The sequence below is a fragment of the Medicago truncatula genome, chromosome 4 (assembly GCF_003473485.1).
Source record: "Medicago truncatula cultivar Jemalong A17 chromosome 4, MtrunA17r5.0-ANR, whole genome shotgun sequence".
Taxonomy (NCBI): domain Eukaryota; kingdom Viridiplantae; phylum Streptophyta; class Magnoliopsida; order Fabales; family Fabaceae; genus Medicago; species Medicago truncatula.
In genome coordinates this window covers 1537973-1557971 of record NC_053045.1, presented here as the reverse complement: position 1 = coordinate 1557971, position 19999 = coordinate 1537973, and the positions used below count along the sequence as shown (strand labels likewise).

The window sequence follows — 19999 nt, the reverse complement described above, 5'->3', positions numbered from 1 at the left end:
TCTATCGAATAATCAGTCAACTTGGTCCATAAACTATATATCACTTACCAATTTAATCCCTAAACTATTAAAATCAACTAAAATGTCTATAAACTATTCTCTCATCCAACTATGTAGTCCCTCCATGAACAAAATTGGTTGTTTTTCATGATACTTTAGGGACTAAATTGACAAGAGAGTGATAGTTTAGTGACCACTGTTTATTCTTATCTATTTTTCTTCATATCCCTCACCTGCCAGCTGGACCCCAATGGAGTGTAAAACAATGACTATTCTTTCTTTGTTGATTGGTGTTCTAGATTTTCAAGTGACCAACCGAGTTGAGTCTTTGGACATAGACAGGGTCATGAAATAATTATAATCAACATACAACCAAAGTTAACTTTCTAAAAAAAAATCTTAAGAAACTTATTATACCTATAAGCTTCTATCTATGTTTAAGTCTTTCGAATATCACAAATAAGTATTTGTGTTTTAGCTGTAAAAGAACAGCAATCACCTTAATTCTTTAATTCATCAACAATGATAATGTAAAGTATAGATGTCAATCAGATTTCACAATTTAGATATATGAACATATATTTGAAGAAATAATATTACAAGATATATAAAAAGTATAAATTGGGCAAAGTTACGAAAGTTAATCAGAAGCGTGCACACTACTTGTATAGCTTACATGAACACTCACCACCCTAACTGTTTGTGTGGATGTCAATGTCTTTTACAAAGTAAAGGAGGTGTAAGGCACACCTCAAAAAAGGTGAGTAAATCTGTCTTTTGTATAAGGTCTGTGACAACAACTATTAATGTTGAATTGAATTAGCCATTCTCAGTGAATACTGAATTACAACAATGAATATTCTAGTGATAAAGAATATGTAATATATCGGCCTCTTCACCTTTGCTGCAATTTCGGATTGTTAGATAAAGAAGCTACAAAAAGATTCTATTCGACGGCAATTGCTCACTCATTCAACTTTAATTTTGTTCTCCACATATCTCCAACGACCTTTTTTGGTGATGGATCATCAGGTCCCTTGTCTCTTTGTCCTGAAGTGAAGTACAACCAGCCATTCCAAAATCCAACTAGAGTTGTTTTCACCCGGTATGGTAACTTTCCGATTACAGACCACTTCTGCGACATTGATAATATTGAAAATAAACTATTAGATATTGAATTAAAACATTATAAATTATTTCTTGTTTCTATTGCATATTGACAGCAAATTAGGTGAGAAAAATGTATGACAAACCATAAGTTATGACACAAGTTACTAAATAGAAATACTAAAGCTTAAAGGTGCTTTGAAGAACTAGACACTAAAAAGGACTCAAGGGTACAAAAGATGAACCGCAATTTGCACCGTGTGAGGTGTAAAGGCAGCTTTGACATTTCACTGAATGGTCAGTATATGACAGAGTGAAAAGGCAACCAAGAACCTTAACATAAAAACTTGCATTCAGTGGAATCATACACTTCAAAAGCCCATACTGTCATTCAAGTGTAGGACTGGGTTTAAAATAAATAAAAACAAAGGGTGCCTAATCATCTTACTATATTTATTGATCTCAAACCAGCAATTCAAAATTTTGAAACCTGGGAAAATCACTGACACTGGATGAACAACCTATGAAGCATTGACACAGACATCAGGCACGTGATACCGGACATCGGGCACGTGATACCGGTAATAATTCGAAAAAAAAATGACATAATTGAATGTAATCACATGCATCGGTTGCCATGTCGGATACTGACATGTGTCAAACACAGAACACGCCGTAGATTAGAAGTGTCGGTTCTACAGAGTGAACAACAATATGATTTCAGAATATAGAGAAAGTGTAAAACGTGAGTTTAGTTCCAAATTATAAAAGCTCCATAGCTGTGGAAGAGAACTAGAGATATTTTGCTGTTAAATCCCGATTTCAGGGATCAAGTGAGTGACATGCTGAAATAACTGAAATGGGATCTTTCTTTGTATAGCCACTTGCATATAAAAGAGTTAAATGCATATGAGAAAGTATGTCAGTGTAAATGATTGAGTAAGAACAAATATGCAGCAACAAAAACAATTTTCCTAAGAGCTTTATAAGAGAAGTGTGTACCAAAGTATTCAAGTTAAACTGGAACACTTCTCCATTTAAAACCATTTTCTTAGTTTCAGGGTGCTTCTCTGTTGTGCCTCCAGCAATAACAATGGAATTGTTTACAAGCACCCATGCAAATTCAATATGTGAGTTTTGTTTTGGCATTGGAGGTAGCACTTTCCACTTCATCTCGTCATCCAACATGTAAACATCAGGATAGACCACCTGACATAACAATAAACAATGAACTAAATAAGGACTAAATAAAACAGCATCGCAGAAGAAAGTTAGGTTGATCACAATAGGACTAAATAAGACAAGAATCATAACAATTATATCAGCAACTTACCTCCATCCTACGCGAGCACTTAAAAATAGGTGACCCAGGTTTGGCCATAAAATCACCTTCTTGACCACCAAGAACATAAAGACGATCATTAGCCACAACACAAGCCCTAAAATATGATATTTATCAGCAACAAATAGTAGGTGACACATACATAATACATTTGACATTCACATAAGAAAATGCATATAAATAAAGATTAGAATTTGATGGACTCCAATGATAGGTCTGTTGTTTCTAATATCTAAACTTTGTACCCTAATCCCTTGAAAAACTGTACCAAACTTCTTTCCCCAGTACTACACGGTTTAACACAATTTAAATGAACCATTAGGGATAAGAGAACATGACAAAAGATGATAGTGCATGTAAATACAACAAAAATAAGATGCTAACCATGTTGCCACACACTAAAAAATTCATAACACACTGAATTAGAAATGTACATATCCCATTGGAGAAATTAAAATGAATATGGAGTTAAAAAGGAAGCAATGTAGTTTTTCTGACCAGACCAAAATGGTTCAAAAGCAATTAAATGAATTGTATACTATAAAGCAACAAACCTGTGAGGTCCTCCGTGGGGAATGGGTATCTCACTTCTCCACTCCTTTTCTAATGCTTTTCCATTCTTGACAGCAAGACTCCAATGTTCTAATCCAGGTGTATGTCTATTCTCTTTACTGCCACCCATTACATGCAATCGACCTCTCCAAAGTTGAGTTGCCGGCGCATACCTGAAATTGAGTATAACATTGTCAAAATCTTTTCCATCCAAAACCAGATACAAGAAAAATTACATTCATGAAAGCAGACTAGTGAGCAACAAAGGTAAAAGCCTTTTTCCACGTGACAGAGTCAACTACATGAATCAACACCATAATGTCCCAGCAAATGACATCTAAAGACAGATCATCCAAAACCACGATTTTCTTATAGCCAAAAAATAAGTCAGACAAGTAAACAGATAAACAACAAAGCCATTTTCCTACTAAGAGGGGAAGACTAAATGGATCAAACTGCACCTTAAATGTTTTTCCATGTCTCCCTCTACGTCCACTAAAAGTCAAACTAGTGAAACCTGACTGAAACTAGAAAGAATGACATTTTTAAGCTTAGTCTATTCGGTTCTCAGAGACGGAGTAGTTAACAATATAAATTATGTTGCATAAATGTTACAATTCATTTTATATTATATATCTTTTGCTGTGCTGTTGTGTATATTCCCATAACTTCTTTGAAAATTCAACTTCCCAACTCAAATAGTTGAAGATAAATGTATATTCCCATAAGGCCATAACTTCTTTGAAAATTCAACTTCCCAACTCAAATAGTTGAAGATAATTTTGATGAACAGAGTACATAGATAAGATGGGCCTTTCAGACACCTCTGCACATCCAACTGATCTATCATGATATTCAAGGGAGATCAAGATTCAGCACTGGTAATTTCTTTCTTAATGGCTAAAATATGCTAGTAAATGATAGACCCAGTATTTACCACCTCCTAAAGCAACATAAAGAACTATAAAATGGAAATAAAAAACATCTTTGATATCAATATCCTACATCAGGCAACAATTTGAAGCATGTCCATTACAAAGAAATATAAAAAAAAAAGAAAGAAAAAAAAAAAAAAAAAATGTGGTAATTTGAGAGAGTAAGTCCATACATTCGTATATACATACCTAGGGACTGGCAAAGGAGGGAGACCGCTCCATTGCTTTGTTTCTGTGTCAAGTACAAAGGTATCAGAGGTGGGACCTCTACATTGTGGGCCATACTGCCCATTGACTATATAAATGTATCTTCCATCTGTCGCCATTCCTAAATGTGAATGTGCCATTTCTTTTGGCATGTCAAAACGTCCTCCCCAAGTTCCATCATCAAAATTATATATATCAACATGAGAATGTACCTGAAAAACGCAATAATATAACAAAAACCACTCAGACATGTTTGAAAGAACTTATATGGACAAATTAAGCAAAGTCAATTAAGTGTTTCGATGATCTTATGAAAAAGTTCGGGACATTTCTGTACTATTTAGCTTATTTTGTAAGCTATTTTCATCTCACCCAGAGCTTGCTATTGTTTCCCTTCAATGTTAGAAGCAACTTATTAGTTAAAAACAACACACACATAAAAGCAAAGCTTGACTTTAGAAACAATTTAGCTCTCTCTTACACAATAAAAGTTTGACTCTAGAAACAATTTAGTGCTTATAAAATAAAAGCTTGTTTGAAACGGCTTATACATAAAAGATCTTGTACAATTAACACTTATGCTATCCATTCTTAACTAAGCTTGTAAGAAAGACCTTGTGAAAGAGTCCCACATTTGTTGAGAGATGGCCTGAACAAGTGTTTGTAAGTGGGGGAGCAGTCCTCACCTCACAAGTCGGTTTTGTAGGGTTGTATTAGACCCAACCACGATTTCTAATACAGCTTATACATAAAATCACTTATATACGACAAACAGTTAAGGCTACATTTGGATTTGCTTACGAACAACTTATCTAGGCTTATTTACTATCATAAACACTCAACAAGATGTTAGAAAGAGCTTACAATAATAGCTTCTAATATGTCCATAAACTATTTTCAGCTAATTTAGATATGCTCTCCACAATAGCTTCAAAAAACACCTTATAGCTTAAACGAAAAACAAATTTACCATATTTTCTCATTGACTACAGAAACAGCTTGTATAAAAAGCGCTTACATGATAAACACTTATTTAATCTATTTATCCAAACAAACCCTTATTCAATAAGTCATTAACTAAGCTATATATCAAAACAATCCTTCAAAATGTTATTGAGTCGAATAATAAAGCAATTGATTTGTCCCGTAAGTATAACTCAATGATAAAAGACCCAGTTAGACTAGTTGCAAGTTAGTTACATTGGGTTTTTTTTTTTTTTGGTCAAGTAGCTAGTTGCTGGAGCTCCCACGTTTTAAACGTGGTAAAGTGGGGTGTCTGGGGTTCGAACTCAGCCCTTGCATATATTATGCAATGTCCCTACCAATTGAGCTAAGCTTATAGGGATAGTTAAATTAGTTTCTAGTTAGGTCTTCTAGTTATTTTTGGATCTATATATAAAGATCACCCCACACTTATTGTAATTAACTAACTTGCAACTAACATAAACTAATTCTAATGTGTGTGAGTTTCGCCACTAAACTCTTGAGAACTAAGAAAAAATGAATAATTTTGGGAATAAAAAAAGAAATGAAAAGAGAGAGATAGTTACAGTATTAATGTCGGCATAACCAGCAAAAACGAAGAAAAGATTACGAATCTGAATAGCAGCACCATCAAGTCTAGGAACAGGTGAAGTTTTCATCTTTTCCCAAACGAGTTGAGGAGCAGGTAAATCTGCATAAGCATCTGCAAGTAATCTTACAGAATTTTTCTTCTTTTGTTCTTTCTCTTTGGGGATGATGATTGTGGAGGTTTTGAAAGTGGAACGAGGGAAATAAGAAGAAGATGGAGATGAAGATGCCCATAGAAAATCGGCAATGAGAGCGAAACCTAGAAGACTGACGCAGATCACAACCAATTTGGCGGAACCGAGTTTTACCGACGGACGAACCATGTCATTCACCACCGTCGTTACAATCGGAAGAAAAACTTTTATTCTTCTGTGTCAAGTTGAAGAAATTCACTTTTTATATGTTTTTCTTGCATCTTCGTGGTTTCTCTCTGTTTATTTTTTTGAGTTTAATGTGTGTGTATATATATATATATATATATATATATATATATATATGATAAGAAAGTTTAACGATTCAACTAATTATTATTATTATTTTTTATAAATATTTTAACTAATTAGAAGAAGTAAAACGAAAAGTTAAAATGTTTATAAATATTAATAAATGATGAAAAAAGAGATTCGTTAAATAAATGTTTTATTAAGTGTGAAAAAAAAGTTTTCGTGAAGAAGAAAATAAATTCATGTTTAATCATAAACATCTCTCTTAAACTAATTTTCAAGAATAATATAAATGTTGACTAAGAATAATTTTAAAATTATTTCAGAATAAAATTTCAATTCATGTAGTTTATGAAAACTAAATTTCAAAAATAAACTTGAAACAAACACCTCTTAACTCTTATCACACATTATGATTCAACATGAAGTTTATTTTTGTTTAAATTTTAAGTTGAATAATAATCTTTCTTAAAAAAAAAATGAATAATAATATGATAAGTCACTAATGATGTTCCTAAAAAAAGTCACTAGCTAGCCATTTAGCAATGTATATCTATCTATGCCAATATACAGAGACAATACAATACAACTCTATTAATTTGGGTTTCCTACCTTTTTTTGTCTTCCATTTAAAGTATTTCAATTACTATTGTATCCTTTTTATATTATCATTTAAATTATTACTTAAAAATATAGTTCAATGCCATTATAAAAAAGAACAAGTCCACTGCAATAAAAACTATATTTGACATTATAACGAAAGCTTATTTTAATCTTATTTGTCAAAAGTAATTGAACGTATTATGTGAAAAAGAAAAAGAAATTGTTCATTTTTTCTTTCAATTTTATTCTTAGCTAATTTCTTTTACATTATATAGTTCCTTATCAAGTAAATGACTTAATTCTTTTAAATCATTAGATAAATCTATAACTTCGATTATTTTCATAAAAAAAGCGAAAAGACAGACACGTTTATATACGTATTGACACTAGTTTTTTAATAATAAAAATAGGAATTTATATATACTAAATATATATACAGATAATTACACTTAAAAGAACACATTATGACTCTTTTGTATGTTAAGAATAGGGTTGTAATTGGGTGATATTGAATTTTGGTGACATTGTGTCTATCTCTCTCGTAACCAATCACTCTCTCTAATCAAAATTATTTTATTTTAAATCATTCATATAACATTCTCTCTTATCAAAATACACTAATGTAACAAATATCACTAAAACTCAATGTGATATATGAATGAATTACTCTTAAATTTGAACAATTTTCTCCTAAAAAAACTAATTTTAAAAAAGACAAAAATTTAGGTGTTTTTTTGTGTGATTCTTTATATAAAATTTACTTTTTGTGCTCATAACAAACTTGGTCACATTGTGTGATTCATGATTTGGGAGGAGAGGTGGAGTGATAGTAAGAAGTGAGTTTTTACTTTTTTGTGGAAAAGTCCGGTTCCCTAAAGAGTGGTGGCTTTCTCATGGAAACTTCTTTAGGATAGGATTCCAACGAAAAGTAACCTCTTAGTGTGTAACATTTTACCGCCGGGCGCATCGGATGTGTGTGTTTTGTGCAATACTACAATTGAAACATCTTCTCACATTTTTCTACATTGTGAGGTGGCTTGCCAAATTTGGGCTAACTTGTTTTCTTGGCTGGAGTTCTTCGTTGTTCCACCAAATTTCTTTATTCATTGGGAATGTTGGAGTAGGGAGACGAGAAATAAGCTGCACCGGAATGGTCTTTTGCTTATTTGGCACGCGGCACTTTGGGTTATTTGGAATGCTAGAAATAGCTTAATCTTTAAGAATGTGGTAAGGAGGGTGGATGAATTGGTGGAGGAAGTGAAGGTCTTGGAGTTGGGTGTTGGATAGAACTAAAGTGTCGGCATGTTTATTCTATGAATGGTGTTGGAACCCAAAAGGATGCCTTACCTGATAATTGGAGTTTTTTCTCGAGTTTCTGTGTATATTGACAGCGCTGTTGCTGGTGTGTGTCGTGGAGGAGATTTTTGTGGGTCGGTGGGTGCTTTCAGCTCCTACTGCTGGTTTTTTTTTACTGTTTTGCTTATGCTTCTAGGGAGAGTTGCTGTTATTAGTTGCTTCTGTTTTCAGAGCTGGGGGTAGGGTCTGCGGTTAGCGCCATGTTGGCACGGTTTTGGTGTTCCATGATAGCCGTGTATTTTACTGCCTGGAGTTTGGTTTTTTTCTTGTATTGTTTATGCTCGTCCACAACTATTACGTCTTGTATGGGTTGTTGGTTTAATAATTATGATGTTTCAAAACAAAACAAAAAAACCATAAAGAGTAAAGACAAGTTGCACAAATAGATGATTGTGGCAGCGACCAACTCCTAAGACATAACAGAAGTAGCAACGACAGTGTCATTCGGTCGTGATATCAACAGTTTGTCAATACAATTTGCAAAAGTGTTACAAGCATGTTCAGGTTGATATCTCAATGGGACCACTAATTTTGGTCTCGTTTAGCAGCCAACAAACTTGCCTTAGTCTGCCAGCATTTTGTAATGCTAGTTGGACCTATGATAGTGATGATAAAAGGTCAAAACACTCCACATCCAGAGCCTGGAGTCATGTAGTTTCTACTCATATTACTTACTGTCACAATCAAAGCACAGTTGTTTGTGCGTTGAGTCACATACAACCTAGTTCTCCACTCTACATAAAACAAGGAACTGGACATTTTCTAAATTGCTAGTATCTTTAAATCAAAACATATTGAGAAAAATCAAAGAACACTGACTGCTTGCTTGTTGATCAAAATCATACAAACTCGAGAGCAGTGTCTAAACCTTGACAGCTGAATCAGGACAATGTGGCATGGCACAAAACCAGAAACAAGAGATTAATATCAAAAGCATAACAAAAATATTACAATTGAGTTCACTGCCACTTTATCATGCAGCAGATTCTAAATTACTGGTTTCTTTTGAAGTTCCACAGACTTGCAATTGCGAGCATTCAATAAAGATAAAATACCATGCTTACAATTGGAATGGATAGAAGAACATTATGCAATAGAAAAGAGAGAAGAGCGTGGAAATAGAAATGGTAAAGACTTAAGAACAAATCATATGCTACATGTTTCTTTTTCATACACTTCATACGTCATAATAAACTAAAAAAATCTAACAGTATGAAAGCTTTAAACTTGGGATCCAAATACAACTAATTCTTAATTCGGCCAATTGGAAGAAGATTTTTCTTATAAATTGCGACCTCACAACAGAAAGACTCACCTTTAACACCCATACCTTCAATTATTTGGGTATTTAAATCAAAACAGGCTAATCCATTGTCATTTATCCAAATTCCATATAACGAGTGACTGTATGATTGTCAAGAATAATATGTTTATGTAAACATTTATGCAGGTGAATACAATTATACCACTTTTTTTTCTTCCTGAAATGAGGATCCACATAAAAAGCATTTTATATTATTAGTTAACATGTATAACAACAGTTCAACAAAGATGCCAACACTATGGCCATAGAAAAAATGTGTTATAATTATGGTGGTAATTTGATCCATGTATCCGATCCTACCTAGTGGGATAAGGCTTGGTTGTTGTTGTTGTTGTATTCTTCACCGAGACTTAGAGAGGAAAAACAATATAAATAGGAAAATGCCTCCGTTCTCTTCTTGAGTTGTGGACTGAATATTCTATTACATCTAAACAAAATTCTGCTACAAAACATACTGCTAATGCCTGTATATATTTTATTAGTTACCTACTTTTGATCAATGAGGTAAAACAATCCAATAATATATATCTACAGCCATGCATAATGGAATTGCAGTGAGGTTGAAAAAAAATCATCTACAAGATAGAAGAATGTGAGCGGCAGTAATTAACACAAATCTACTAGAAGCTGAAAATTCTAGCTTCACAAATTCACGGTAAAATGACATGCTAAACGTATGTCTAACACTAGAAAAGCTAAACCAAACGCATACAAAATCAGCAAAGAATTCCAATTATCGGTCTACTCTATCACACGTGTTAATTGTGATTTGCGGTGTAATAGTCTAATCCATGACATACATGTACTCTTATCCTTAAACTTGTGCAGTTAATAATAAATTTAAATGTTCTGTTTATTTTATTTAATAAGGATCTACATGCTCTTTTTCACCAAATATCTATCCTCTCACAGAGAGTACTGTATTACCGTCAGTACATAGTATTTCAAAAGCTTGTACAAGATACTTGAAATCTAAATTTTGGCCACTACAAAATTTCCTGAGCTTGATTGATTAAGAAATCAAATAGCATGTACAACCCAGCTAATTTACTTGGAACATACAAATAATTAAAATAAATCAGACATGGTTCCGTTAGGTTCAAACAGTTGGCAAAAGTTTCCAAAATGTACGCTATTTCTACAGGAAAATTGGAATCAAAAGACCAATATGCAATAGGTAAGAGAGTAGAGCATTGAAATAATAATGGTAAAGAAAGGTTCATATCACAAACGTTTCTTTCTCGTACACTTGCTAGTAAATATATTAAGGGAAAACAGAAAGCCAATTTGTATTGAAATGGCTTCAGAATATTCAACTTGCTAACAAAATCTTGGTAATAAAATCTTAAATCCTAACAACAAGAATACTCATAAAGCTCTTGGGTGAAAGCTATAAACTTGGGATACAAAAACACCTAATTCCTAATTCCGATAAACGAAAGGTTTTTCTTACAAATTGCAAAGTGACAAAAAAAAGGCTCCCCTTTAACACCCAAATCTTCAATTGTTTGGGTATTTAAATCAAAACAAGCTACTTCATTGTCATTTTTTAGAAAGAATATATCGCCTTTTTTTCCTGCTCCAATAGGACGCTCCACGCCAGGCAAGGGTCCGACAATGAAGAGTTTAGTCCATGATTCTCTAACACCAAGTTCGCCCAAAACATATATGTGAAAAGAAGATGTCTTTACATGCTTTGAGATCATAGCAACGAACCCATTTAACACCACCAAGTCAAAGTACCTTTTCACCCACTCGTCAGGATCAGTTTCTATCTTCACCCACTCATTAGGATAGCTATCTTGCATATCCAACGGTAAATGCGTAGTAAAGAAGTTCTCATTGCTCAAGTTAAAAGAAACCATGTATGCATCAGCTACATTCGTGTTCGCCCACCAATGACACATTCCATTCAAGTACACCTTACGACCTATATCTATAGGCATATACAAATCAAGTCTCTTCCAAGAATGACTTCTTACACTATAAATCTCCCAAAAAGGTTGTGGCGTGGTTGGAAGATAATTCCAATCAACATTGTCATTAGGTTTATATTGATTAACATAAACACGTCGAATGATCTTATAGTCGTCATTAACAGGGTCATAACCATATCCATGAAGATGAAACCAAACAGTATTAAAAGGTAAAAACTGAGCCGAACTAGAAGGAACAGTTTCCAATTCCTTAGTAGCTGGATTCCATAATGCAACAAATTCATGATCACGATCAGATAAACAAAGAACGTCGTTAATACCAGAATCCAACATATTAGTATAACTATAAACCTCATCCTGTTGAAATGAAACTGGCCATTTCAAATTGACCCTATTCTCAAATTTGTCACCAGAGAGCAAATACAATTCTGAACCTTCTTGTGGATGTGGCAATATCTCCTTTATATTAAGGAAGAGATATGTGTCATTGTACAGTGAACAATGCATAGATATGAAATTGGTGCGAAACATAGGCATGAAATAAGGGTTTTGAAATAAAAGAGACTATGGTTTGCATGCACACGTAAATCGTTTGAGAGATTTGAGAGGTAATTTGGAAAGAATAGAGAAGGAAATGTCATCAGCAATATAGCTAGTGTTGCTAACCTTGTCACTTTTTGTAGCCATGGATGGATTTCTTTGTCAAAGCTGAAGCCAATTCTCTGTAAGCGTGCAATCCAAAGTACTTTGTTTTGTGACAAACAAAACGGTTGTGAGCTTATGGTCTACTAGCGTTTAGGGTTTTTATTATACCAACGTGTATAAATTATAAATAATTAGACCATCGACCCGTGCTATCGCACGCGTCATATCGAAGGTAATATTTGACAGTAACATGTAACAAAATAGTTTAGTTGAATGTCATAATTGTTCTGATTAAATTCATAATATTAATTATCATAGACATTGGTACTATATCATATCATATTATGACCATGACATCGACCTTGATATTGTAACATGACATCGACCCGACAGAGATTTTGATCTTTTAATTGGAATGAACAATAAATGCGATTATCAATGAAATTAGGAACATAATTTGACTAACATAATAGCGAGACGGGTTAAACTTTATTAATAAGAGATAGGGTTAGTATAGTAAAATTAAGCAGAGAAATTAGGGTAAATCTATGGCAAAATATTGCTTACGGGTTAACTTGTTAACTTTAAATAGTAATAAGAGATAAGAGATGATATAAGAGGTGGGGTTAATATATTGTAAAATTAAGCAGAGAGATAAGGTTAAATTTAGGGCAAAATATTGCTTACGGGTTAACTTGAAGTAAAGAGATAATAGAAGAGATAGGGTTAATATAGTAAAATTAAGCAGAGAAATTAGGGTAAATCTAGGGCAAAATATTGTTTGCGGGTTAACTTTAAGTAATAAGAGATAACAGAAGAGATATGGTTAATATAGTAAAATTAAGCAGATAATCAAAATTAGGGTAAATCTAGGGCAAAATATTGCTTACGGGTTAACTTTAAGTAATAAGAGATAATAGAAGAGGTATGGTTAATATAGTAAAATTATGCAGAGAAATTAGGGTAAATCTAGGGCAAAATATTGCTTACGGATTAACTTTAATTAAGTAATAAGAGATAATAGAAGAGATATGGTTAATATAGTAAAATTAAGCAGAGTAATTAGGGTAAATCTAAAGCAAAATATTGCTTACGGGTTAACTTTAAGTAATAAGAGATATTTTATGAAATTTAGATTTTGATTGGAATTATATGTATAGATATTTGTAATTTACTGTAACAAATCATGTTTATTTACCGTAACAAATCCTGTTTATCTTTTTTAATTTAGATGACATGTCAAACTTCCAACAAATAATGTGCATGGAGAGATATTTCGAACCAATTATATGTAGAGGTGGAGCTGTCAAAACGAGGGCCGGACCATATGGACCGGACCGAAAGTCCGAATAAAATGTAAGGCTTGGGCTGAAAAATTAGAGCCCGAATTTTTCCAGGGCTTTTTAGCCCAGCCCGTAACCCGTTCGGGCTACGGGCAGCCCGCCAAAATTTCAAGTAGTTTTTTTCTTTTGTTTCTGTGTGGTTTGTGTGTGTTACTTACTGGACAACCCAAGTGGGGTTTTTTTTTTATTGTTTTTAAATTTTTACACTAGGGGCTATCTGCTATATTGTTCCCTTTCTGAGTTTATTTTTGTACACCACTGTTGCTTTGAAAATTCTGTGAAATAAGTTCTAAATTGTTTTCAATAGTATTATGTTCCGATGAAATTCCATTTATTCTAAACTTCATTCTTAAGATTAAATAAATAAATATTTACTTATGCATATTGTTTATAAAAAAAATAGTTACATACATTAGTTACTTATGCATACTATTGGAATTCCTTTCTAAACTTCATTCTTACTTATGCATACTATTTATTCTGTTATGATGAAAGTTAAGTTATATTTATGCACTGTTTATTGTTTTCAATAGTAAACTGTTTATTCTTTTTGAAATTTGCTTATGAAAAAAATAAACAATCAAATAGTTAAGTTATATTTATGCATACCTTATATTAGGTCATGCTTTTATGTTCTACATTAACTCTTGCTTTATTCTTTGATTTTAGGTGTTTTTTTTTCCTGTTATTGTTGCTGGAGGCTTTTTGAGGGGTTCATACCTATCACTGTTTTTGTACAGTTTTATTTCTTGCATCTGTTGAGCGTTTCTTATGCTTTATGATGCTATTTATTTTAATAAAATTATTTTTTGCTTTTTTTAAAATAAAATAAAAAACGGGCCAGGGTTGGCCCGTTAGCCCGTATAGGGCCAGACTCGGGCTCCATTTTTCAAGTTCATATTCAAACCGGGCTTTTCAGTCCGGCCCTAAAAAGCTCGTTGCCCGACCGGGTCGGGCCGCCCGTTTTGACAGCTCTATGTAGAGGTGTCAAATGGGCTGACTTGGTACGGCCTAAGAGGCCCGATGGCATAAATGGGCCAGCCCATTTGAAATTGAGCCACTCGTTCTAGAGCGCGGCCCGATCCGTGGGGCCATGGGTCAGCCAGGCCCAATTTCATTTTTTTTTTTTTATATATTTTTGATATATTAGTTACTCACACTTATCTTTTTGCTAAAATATGATTGAATTGACATATAGGTATAAATAATTTTTAGGCTTATTTGCGGTATTGGTCCCCCTTTTTATTCAATTTTTGGATTTTGGTCCCCCCTTTTTTAAATCCGCAATTTTGGTCCCTCAAGTTTTTTAATTTTTTAAATTGAATCCAAGATTTCAATTGACACACCTATTCTAATTGCAGAGGAATAAAATCACAAATCATATACTTTAATTTTTAGGCTTATACTTTAATCAAAATCAAATGCATTAACGCAATAAAAAAGAACTGACAGTCAGACACGGAATACCCATCTGAACGCTAGTTTATAATGAAGCAAATAGATGTGCAAGTATGTTAGTTATCTGACTAGTCAAGAAATCATTCTTTTTAATAAGCCAAATTAATATTGAAGCTCTATTCATGCACAAGGTGTGAAAAAATAGATAAGATATACAACCTGTTGCAAGACAAGGCAGAGAAGAAGAAACCATTTGCAAAAACCACAAGAAAGCTTGTATTCTATTTAGCATGTTAGCATCATCACAATATGCTTCAAACATTTAAGAATTTTCACTGCATCAAACATTACCAAAGTTTACAAATCCTAAAAGAACATCAAACCAGCTAGCCATAACTATACAACTATTTAAATATATTTGAAAAATAAACAAATAAACGCATACACACAATTTCTGCCATCTTAATCTATAATAATCTGTCAATATTATATTCCACCACCGCTAATAATAGAGGGGAAAAGAATACTATCTAAGAATCACCAATTAGATGATGCAACAAACATTCTTGATCAACATTATGTTAAACCGGTATGACATCATTCTTGGACGTGTCCTCGCATCTTAAGACTATACCTTCCAAGCTAGCAGGAAAAATACATTTGAGCCAGTGGCAACCTGTTGTAATTGGCTCTGGTGGAGGAACAATCATAAGCACGTTCTCATTCCTGTGAACAACCCCCATTACACTCACCGTGCTTCCTTCTTTAACATACCTGAATTTAAAAAGAAGTTACACAAGTTATATCATCTCTTGGTCAAGATAAGGTTAGTTAATATATTCAAAAAATAGATAAAAAAGTTACCCTTCTTCCAGCCGCGTGATGCGGTCGTCACTTGACAAATTTCTCTCTCCCAACCACCGAATGAACTCTGGAGATAACTCTTCTTTGGTTGGATTTACATTGATGAGAACCGAGTCATCAACATAAGGGGTCACTCTTGCTCCATGACCAGTCTTGACCAATGCCCTTAAACCAGACTGGAAATCTGAGATGTAAAAATCAACCACACGCCTCTGTCACATGACATATATCCCGGTCAATCAAGTGAAACAGAAGTAATATTCTCAAAACAACAAGACATTAAAGTATTTAAATCTCATCATAAGACATCAGACAAGTATTTTAAAAATATAATAAAAAATTAAGTAACTCACTTCCAGCAATCTAAGGCCCCAAGAAAGTCGCCGATGTGTAGGATTCGCAGCTTTTGAGTCCCATCCTCGATACTCATATAAACTTGTTGATGTATATACGCATCTGGGGACTTTCTGGAAAGATGACTCTAGAGGCACATTACCGCAAGTAACAACCTACAGTATCACAACCAAACATTACTGTCATTTATTGTAATTAATTGCTAAGATGTGTACATGTTGAACCAATCAAGTGCAAGCTGCTCATCAACATAACTGGATGTTCTGAGGCAAAATATTACTTCGAAAATCCCTAATCAACATAAGACATGAGTGAAGTATAATAGTGATACTGCACATATATTTGCTTTATGACAAAATTGGATGGAAGAAAATAATACATTAATTTAATAGTATAAAATTAATAACATTCAGTGTTATCGATGGCGGATGGCAGTCCATGGCAGAGAGCCAAAATCCCGCCACACCGGCCGATTTGTGGTGCCGTCATATCGGATTATGGTGGAAAATCCTGCCATATCAGTCGAAATTGGGCATGGTGGAGAGCCTAAAAACTGACACCAATATTTGAAACCGCTGATAACATTAAATATAAAATGAGTAGAATAATTATAGATTGTTGTAAAAACAGTATGATGAAAATTTAAAGAACTATTGTATTAACCAAACACAGTATTAAAGAATAAAAAAAGTACACAGGTGGGCCAAATTTTAATTTTTAAGATTTTGATGCATATATCATTACATATCACAGGTGGGCCAACTATGTACGGTTACCAAGTACGTGTCTGATACCTGTCACAGTTTATAAAAGTAGCAGCTCCAGAGGTTTAGTGTGCAAACAAGGAACACAAACCTAAATGCTATCATTAAGTATCATTTGAAGCTCATTCAATGAAAATAAAATTATTTCAAACAGCCAAGACCAAATTAAAGGCTCTCCGTTCATGATGATATTTTTGTCTTATTTTATTTATATTTTTGTTTCGTTTGAGATCATGTCATGTCTGAAAGAAACTATAACAGCCACTGCCAGGACCTTTTTCGCTAAATGGGATCGGCTACATGTATCAAACATCGTCATAATTTCCTGTCACAAGTCATGTCTAATGATAGACTATTAGACCATTTAAATCTAAAAACTTATCAATTTTGACCATTTAAATCTATTAGACCATTATGTTTATCTCAATCACCTTTTATCTCTACCAAACTATCCTTCCTCTAGTCTACCCTTGTCATTGATGCCTTAAGTGTCTTCTCCAAACTGGTAAAGGCTATTTATTAATTTTTTTGAAGAAGCCAAAAAGGCTATTTATTAGTAGTATCATGTTCTCTAGCTTGACAATCATATAATTTCTTTGAAGTTTAATTTAGTCAAGAGAAGCAAAACTTACCCCAGAGACTTTCACAAATTGTCCATTCTTTGCAGTTCTAAGCTCGGAGTCTGGATAATTGGCAATGAAGCCCATAATAGCTCTTCTTCCCCAATAAGTATTCCAAGTGAAAGACGCAGCAACTAAGCCAAAGAGAATCACAACCACAATAAGGAGAGTAGGATTGTGCACGGCTCCAAGAATAAAACCGCCAGCAATGAAACCCATGACAAAAAGCAGAATTAATAACCATAACATGGCCTTTGGAAAATTCCTTCTAAAGGAATATTCATCACCTTGATTGAGAACCGTGACAGCTTGATTGTGAACAGGAACAGCAGAACCTTGCAACTTCATCGAACCTGTCGCTTCCAAAGGACCGGACACTTTCCTTGGAGCACCAGAAGAGTTTAGCGGGCCAGATGATATAGGCCCCGATGTAATGAGACCTGTTGTCGGAAGAACAGGAGGAAGAGGTCCAGAATGTTGACGTCCAGTTGGAGTTACTCCACCAGACTGAGGACCAGAAGATTTTTTAATCGGTTCCCCATGCTTACTCAACGGCCCGGAATTAGATTTCTTTTGTGAATTGGAACCAGCCGCGCCACCAATAGACATGGAACCTGAAGTAGTATAGATAGCCCGAGCAGCAGAATTAGGATGAATTGGTCCGGAATGTGAACCGGCTCCTCCAAAAGATGTTGTTCGTGATGGTGCGCCTGTTATTGGTCCAGATTTTCTAGATTTTGAGCCATCAGTAGGAATATCAAACATTTTTCCCAATTCTCCTGACTTTTTTATGTCTCCACCGGTATATGGCATGGCCGTTGCGGTCATCGTCGGAACCCTTTCTTTCGGCTGCTCTGGCCGCCCTGATACATATAGGCCATTGCTAAGCTGATGAGATGGAATTCTAGAACCCATCTATCTACCTTCTACAGAAGACTCGTCTGAGATCTCGCGGGATTGTATTTCCAGAACTCGGTACTGGACTAGTCAAATTGTCGAAGCAATACTGGAAGTTTCAAAATTAAAACCCACAAAAGGAATAGAATTAGTAATAAACCAAAGTCAGTTGTTTGCAATAAATTTCCATGTCGTGTAGTAGTAACGGTATCAGAAAAAGTATATGACTATCGAATAAAACAAAACTCAAATAATGATGAGAGCAACATTAAGCTTTAAAAAAAAACTTTGGCGCCTTATATTCTCAATTGACATAAACGTAGACTGTCAATCAAATCCCTGAGAAGATAGTGAGTCGTGTTTAAAATTAATTCATTCAAGGCGAACACATAATATTCCAAATGTAACGTAGCAACAAAAGCATGAAAACAACCGTTTTCCATCATGAAGCAAGAAAATCTTGCGTGTATTATCACTTGAATAACTAGAAATAAACAAGACGAATTAAAGTCTATGATAGTCAACTACCTAGTCAACATACAAATGAAGATAAATAGCATATCAACTACCCCAACATCATTACCAGAAGACAAAGAATCAATAAAACAAAATAAGACCGAAAGAACATAAATGTTCAACAGTTCTTAACTAATTACATACCTATAAAAAGGGCATACCTACATGTCTATAAATGTTTATCCACACACATTCTATTATAGTTCATAACCACTGTCCTCCCAATTTTCATTCATTCTCTACTTAACAGAACACTAATAATTGAATGCATTAATGAAAGAGAGCTACTACTAAAATCTATATGCAGAGAAAATTGTGGTGTGGAACAATTTTTGGTGCACAAAGGTAAATCTCGATGACTAGTTTCAAATTGTTGAGCTTTTCCTCTCACAAAAAACAAAATCTACACTAGGAGAAAAGACTAATACCATGTCAACATCCAAAAGATTTTTTTCAAACTTGTGCCAGACTGAAAACCTGGATTCATTTTTTCATATTAAAAAATTGGAGTCACACATAATTACAAGTTGGCATTTAAATTTATTTTAGTAGACTAAATAATTCCCTAAGATTGACAAATCAAATATATTATTTAAAAAAGGGAAACTTCCATGACTATTCAACTTCAACCCATCAATCACGCATGAAAACAAGCATCCAAAAAAAATGAAAACTTTCAAAGTACCCTTATGAATTTTAGAGCAGAAAAGCATGAATATCATACAAAATTGAACTAAAAAAGTCAAATTTATAAACAAGAAGATCTAGAGAATGAAACTGTGATCTCAAAAGCAATGAGTATAATAATCAAATTTCAATAATGCTATGTTAATTTTCTCAGCAAACAAGATCAAAAAATCAAATATAAGCATAAGAAAAAACCAGAAACAGTGAAGAAAAAAGAGTCAAAGAGAGTTGAAAATTGCACTTTATAGAAAAAAGATATGAAATTTGAGAAATTTGAAGGATCTAAGAGAGAAGAGTGAAAAGGGTATGCATACCTATCTGAAATCTGGAAGAAACATCATGATGGGTACAGAAAGCAAGTATAGAGAAAAGAACAGTGTGAGTGTGAAAGTGTGATGTTGTTGTTTTATAGAGTAAACAAAGAAAGAAAGAAAGAAAGAATTTGTGACTTGTAGAATCTAACGTTGTGTTGTGATTTGTGAGAGATGAGACACAACAAAATTGTTTTCATGTATGTTTGGTTTGGTTATGTG

At 33.7% G+C, this 19999-nt stretch overlaps 3 protein-coding genes across 4 annotated transcripts; all 3 read right to left on the bottom strand.

Annotated features, from left to right (window-relative positions):
- Positions 1–608: 608 nt before the first annotated feature.
- LOC25491228 (kelch repeat-containing protein At3g27220) lies at positions 609–6148 on the bottom strand. The gene is made up of 6 exons (XM_013599111.3): positions 5694–6148; positions 4126–4355; positions 3004–3174; positions 2441–2546; positions 2110–2316; positions 609–1135 (listed from the first exon to the last, which is right to left on the bottom strand). The coding sequence occupies exons 1-6, from the start codon at positions 6036–6038 to the stop codon at positions 965–967; spliced, it is 1230 nt and encodes a 409-aa protein (XP_013454565.1). The 5' UTR covers positions 6039–6148; the 3' UTR covers positions 609–964.
- Positions 6149–10856: 4708 nt separating this feature from the next.
- Positions 10857–11885, bottom strand: LOC25491227 (F-box protein CPR1). Its single transcript, XM_013599110.1, has one exon. The coding sequence runs from the start codon at positions 11883–11885 to the stop codon at positions 10857–10859; it is 1029 nt and encodes a 342-aa protein (XP_013454564.1).
- A 3187-nt stretch (positions 11886–15072) lies between these two features.
- Positions 15073–19999, bottom strand: LOC25491226 (uncharacterized membrane protein At1g16860). 2 transcript variants are annotated; one of them, XM_013599109.3, is made up of 6 exons: positions 19781–19999; positions 17654–18372; positions 17379–17500; positions 15982–16137; positions 15629–15840; positions 15073–15538 (listed from the first exon to the last, which is right to left on the bottom strand). In XM_013599109.3, the coding sequence occupies exons 2-6, from the start codon at positions 18279–18281 to the stop codon at positions 15346–15348; spliced, it is 1311 nt and encodes a 436-aa protein (XP_013454563.1). In that variant the 5' UTR covers positions 18282–18372; positions 19781–19999; the 3' UTR covers positions 15073–15345. The 2 variants fall into 2 exon arrangements, with proteins under 2 accessions (XP_013454563.1, XP_013454562.1); XM_013599108.3 differs by having other exon boundaries at positions 17379–18372.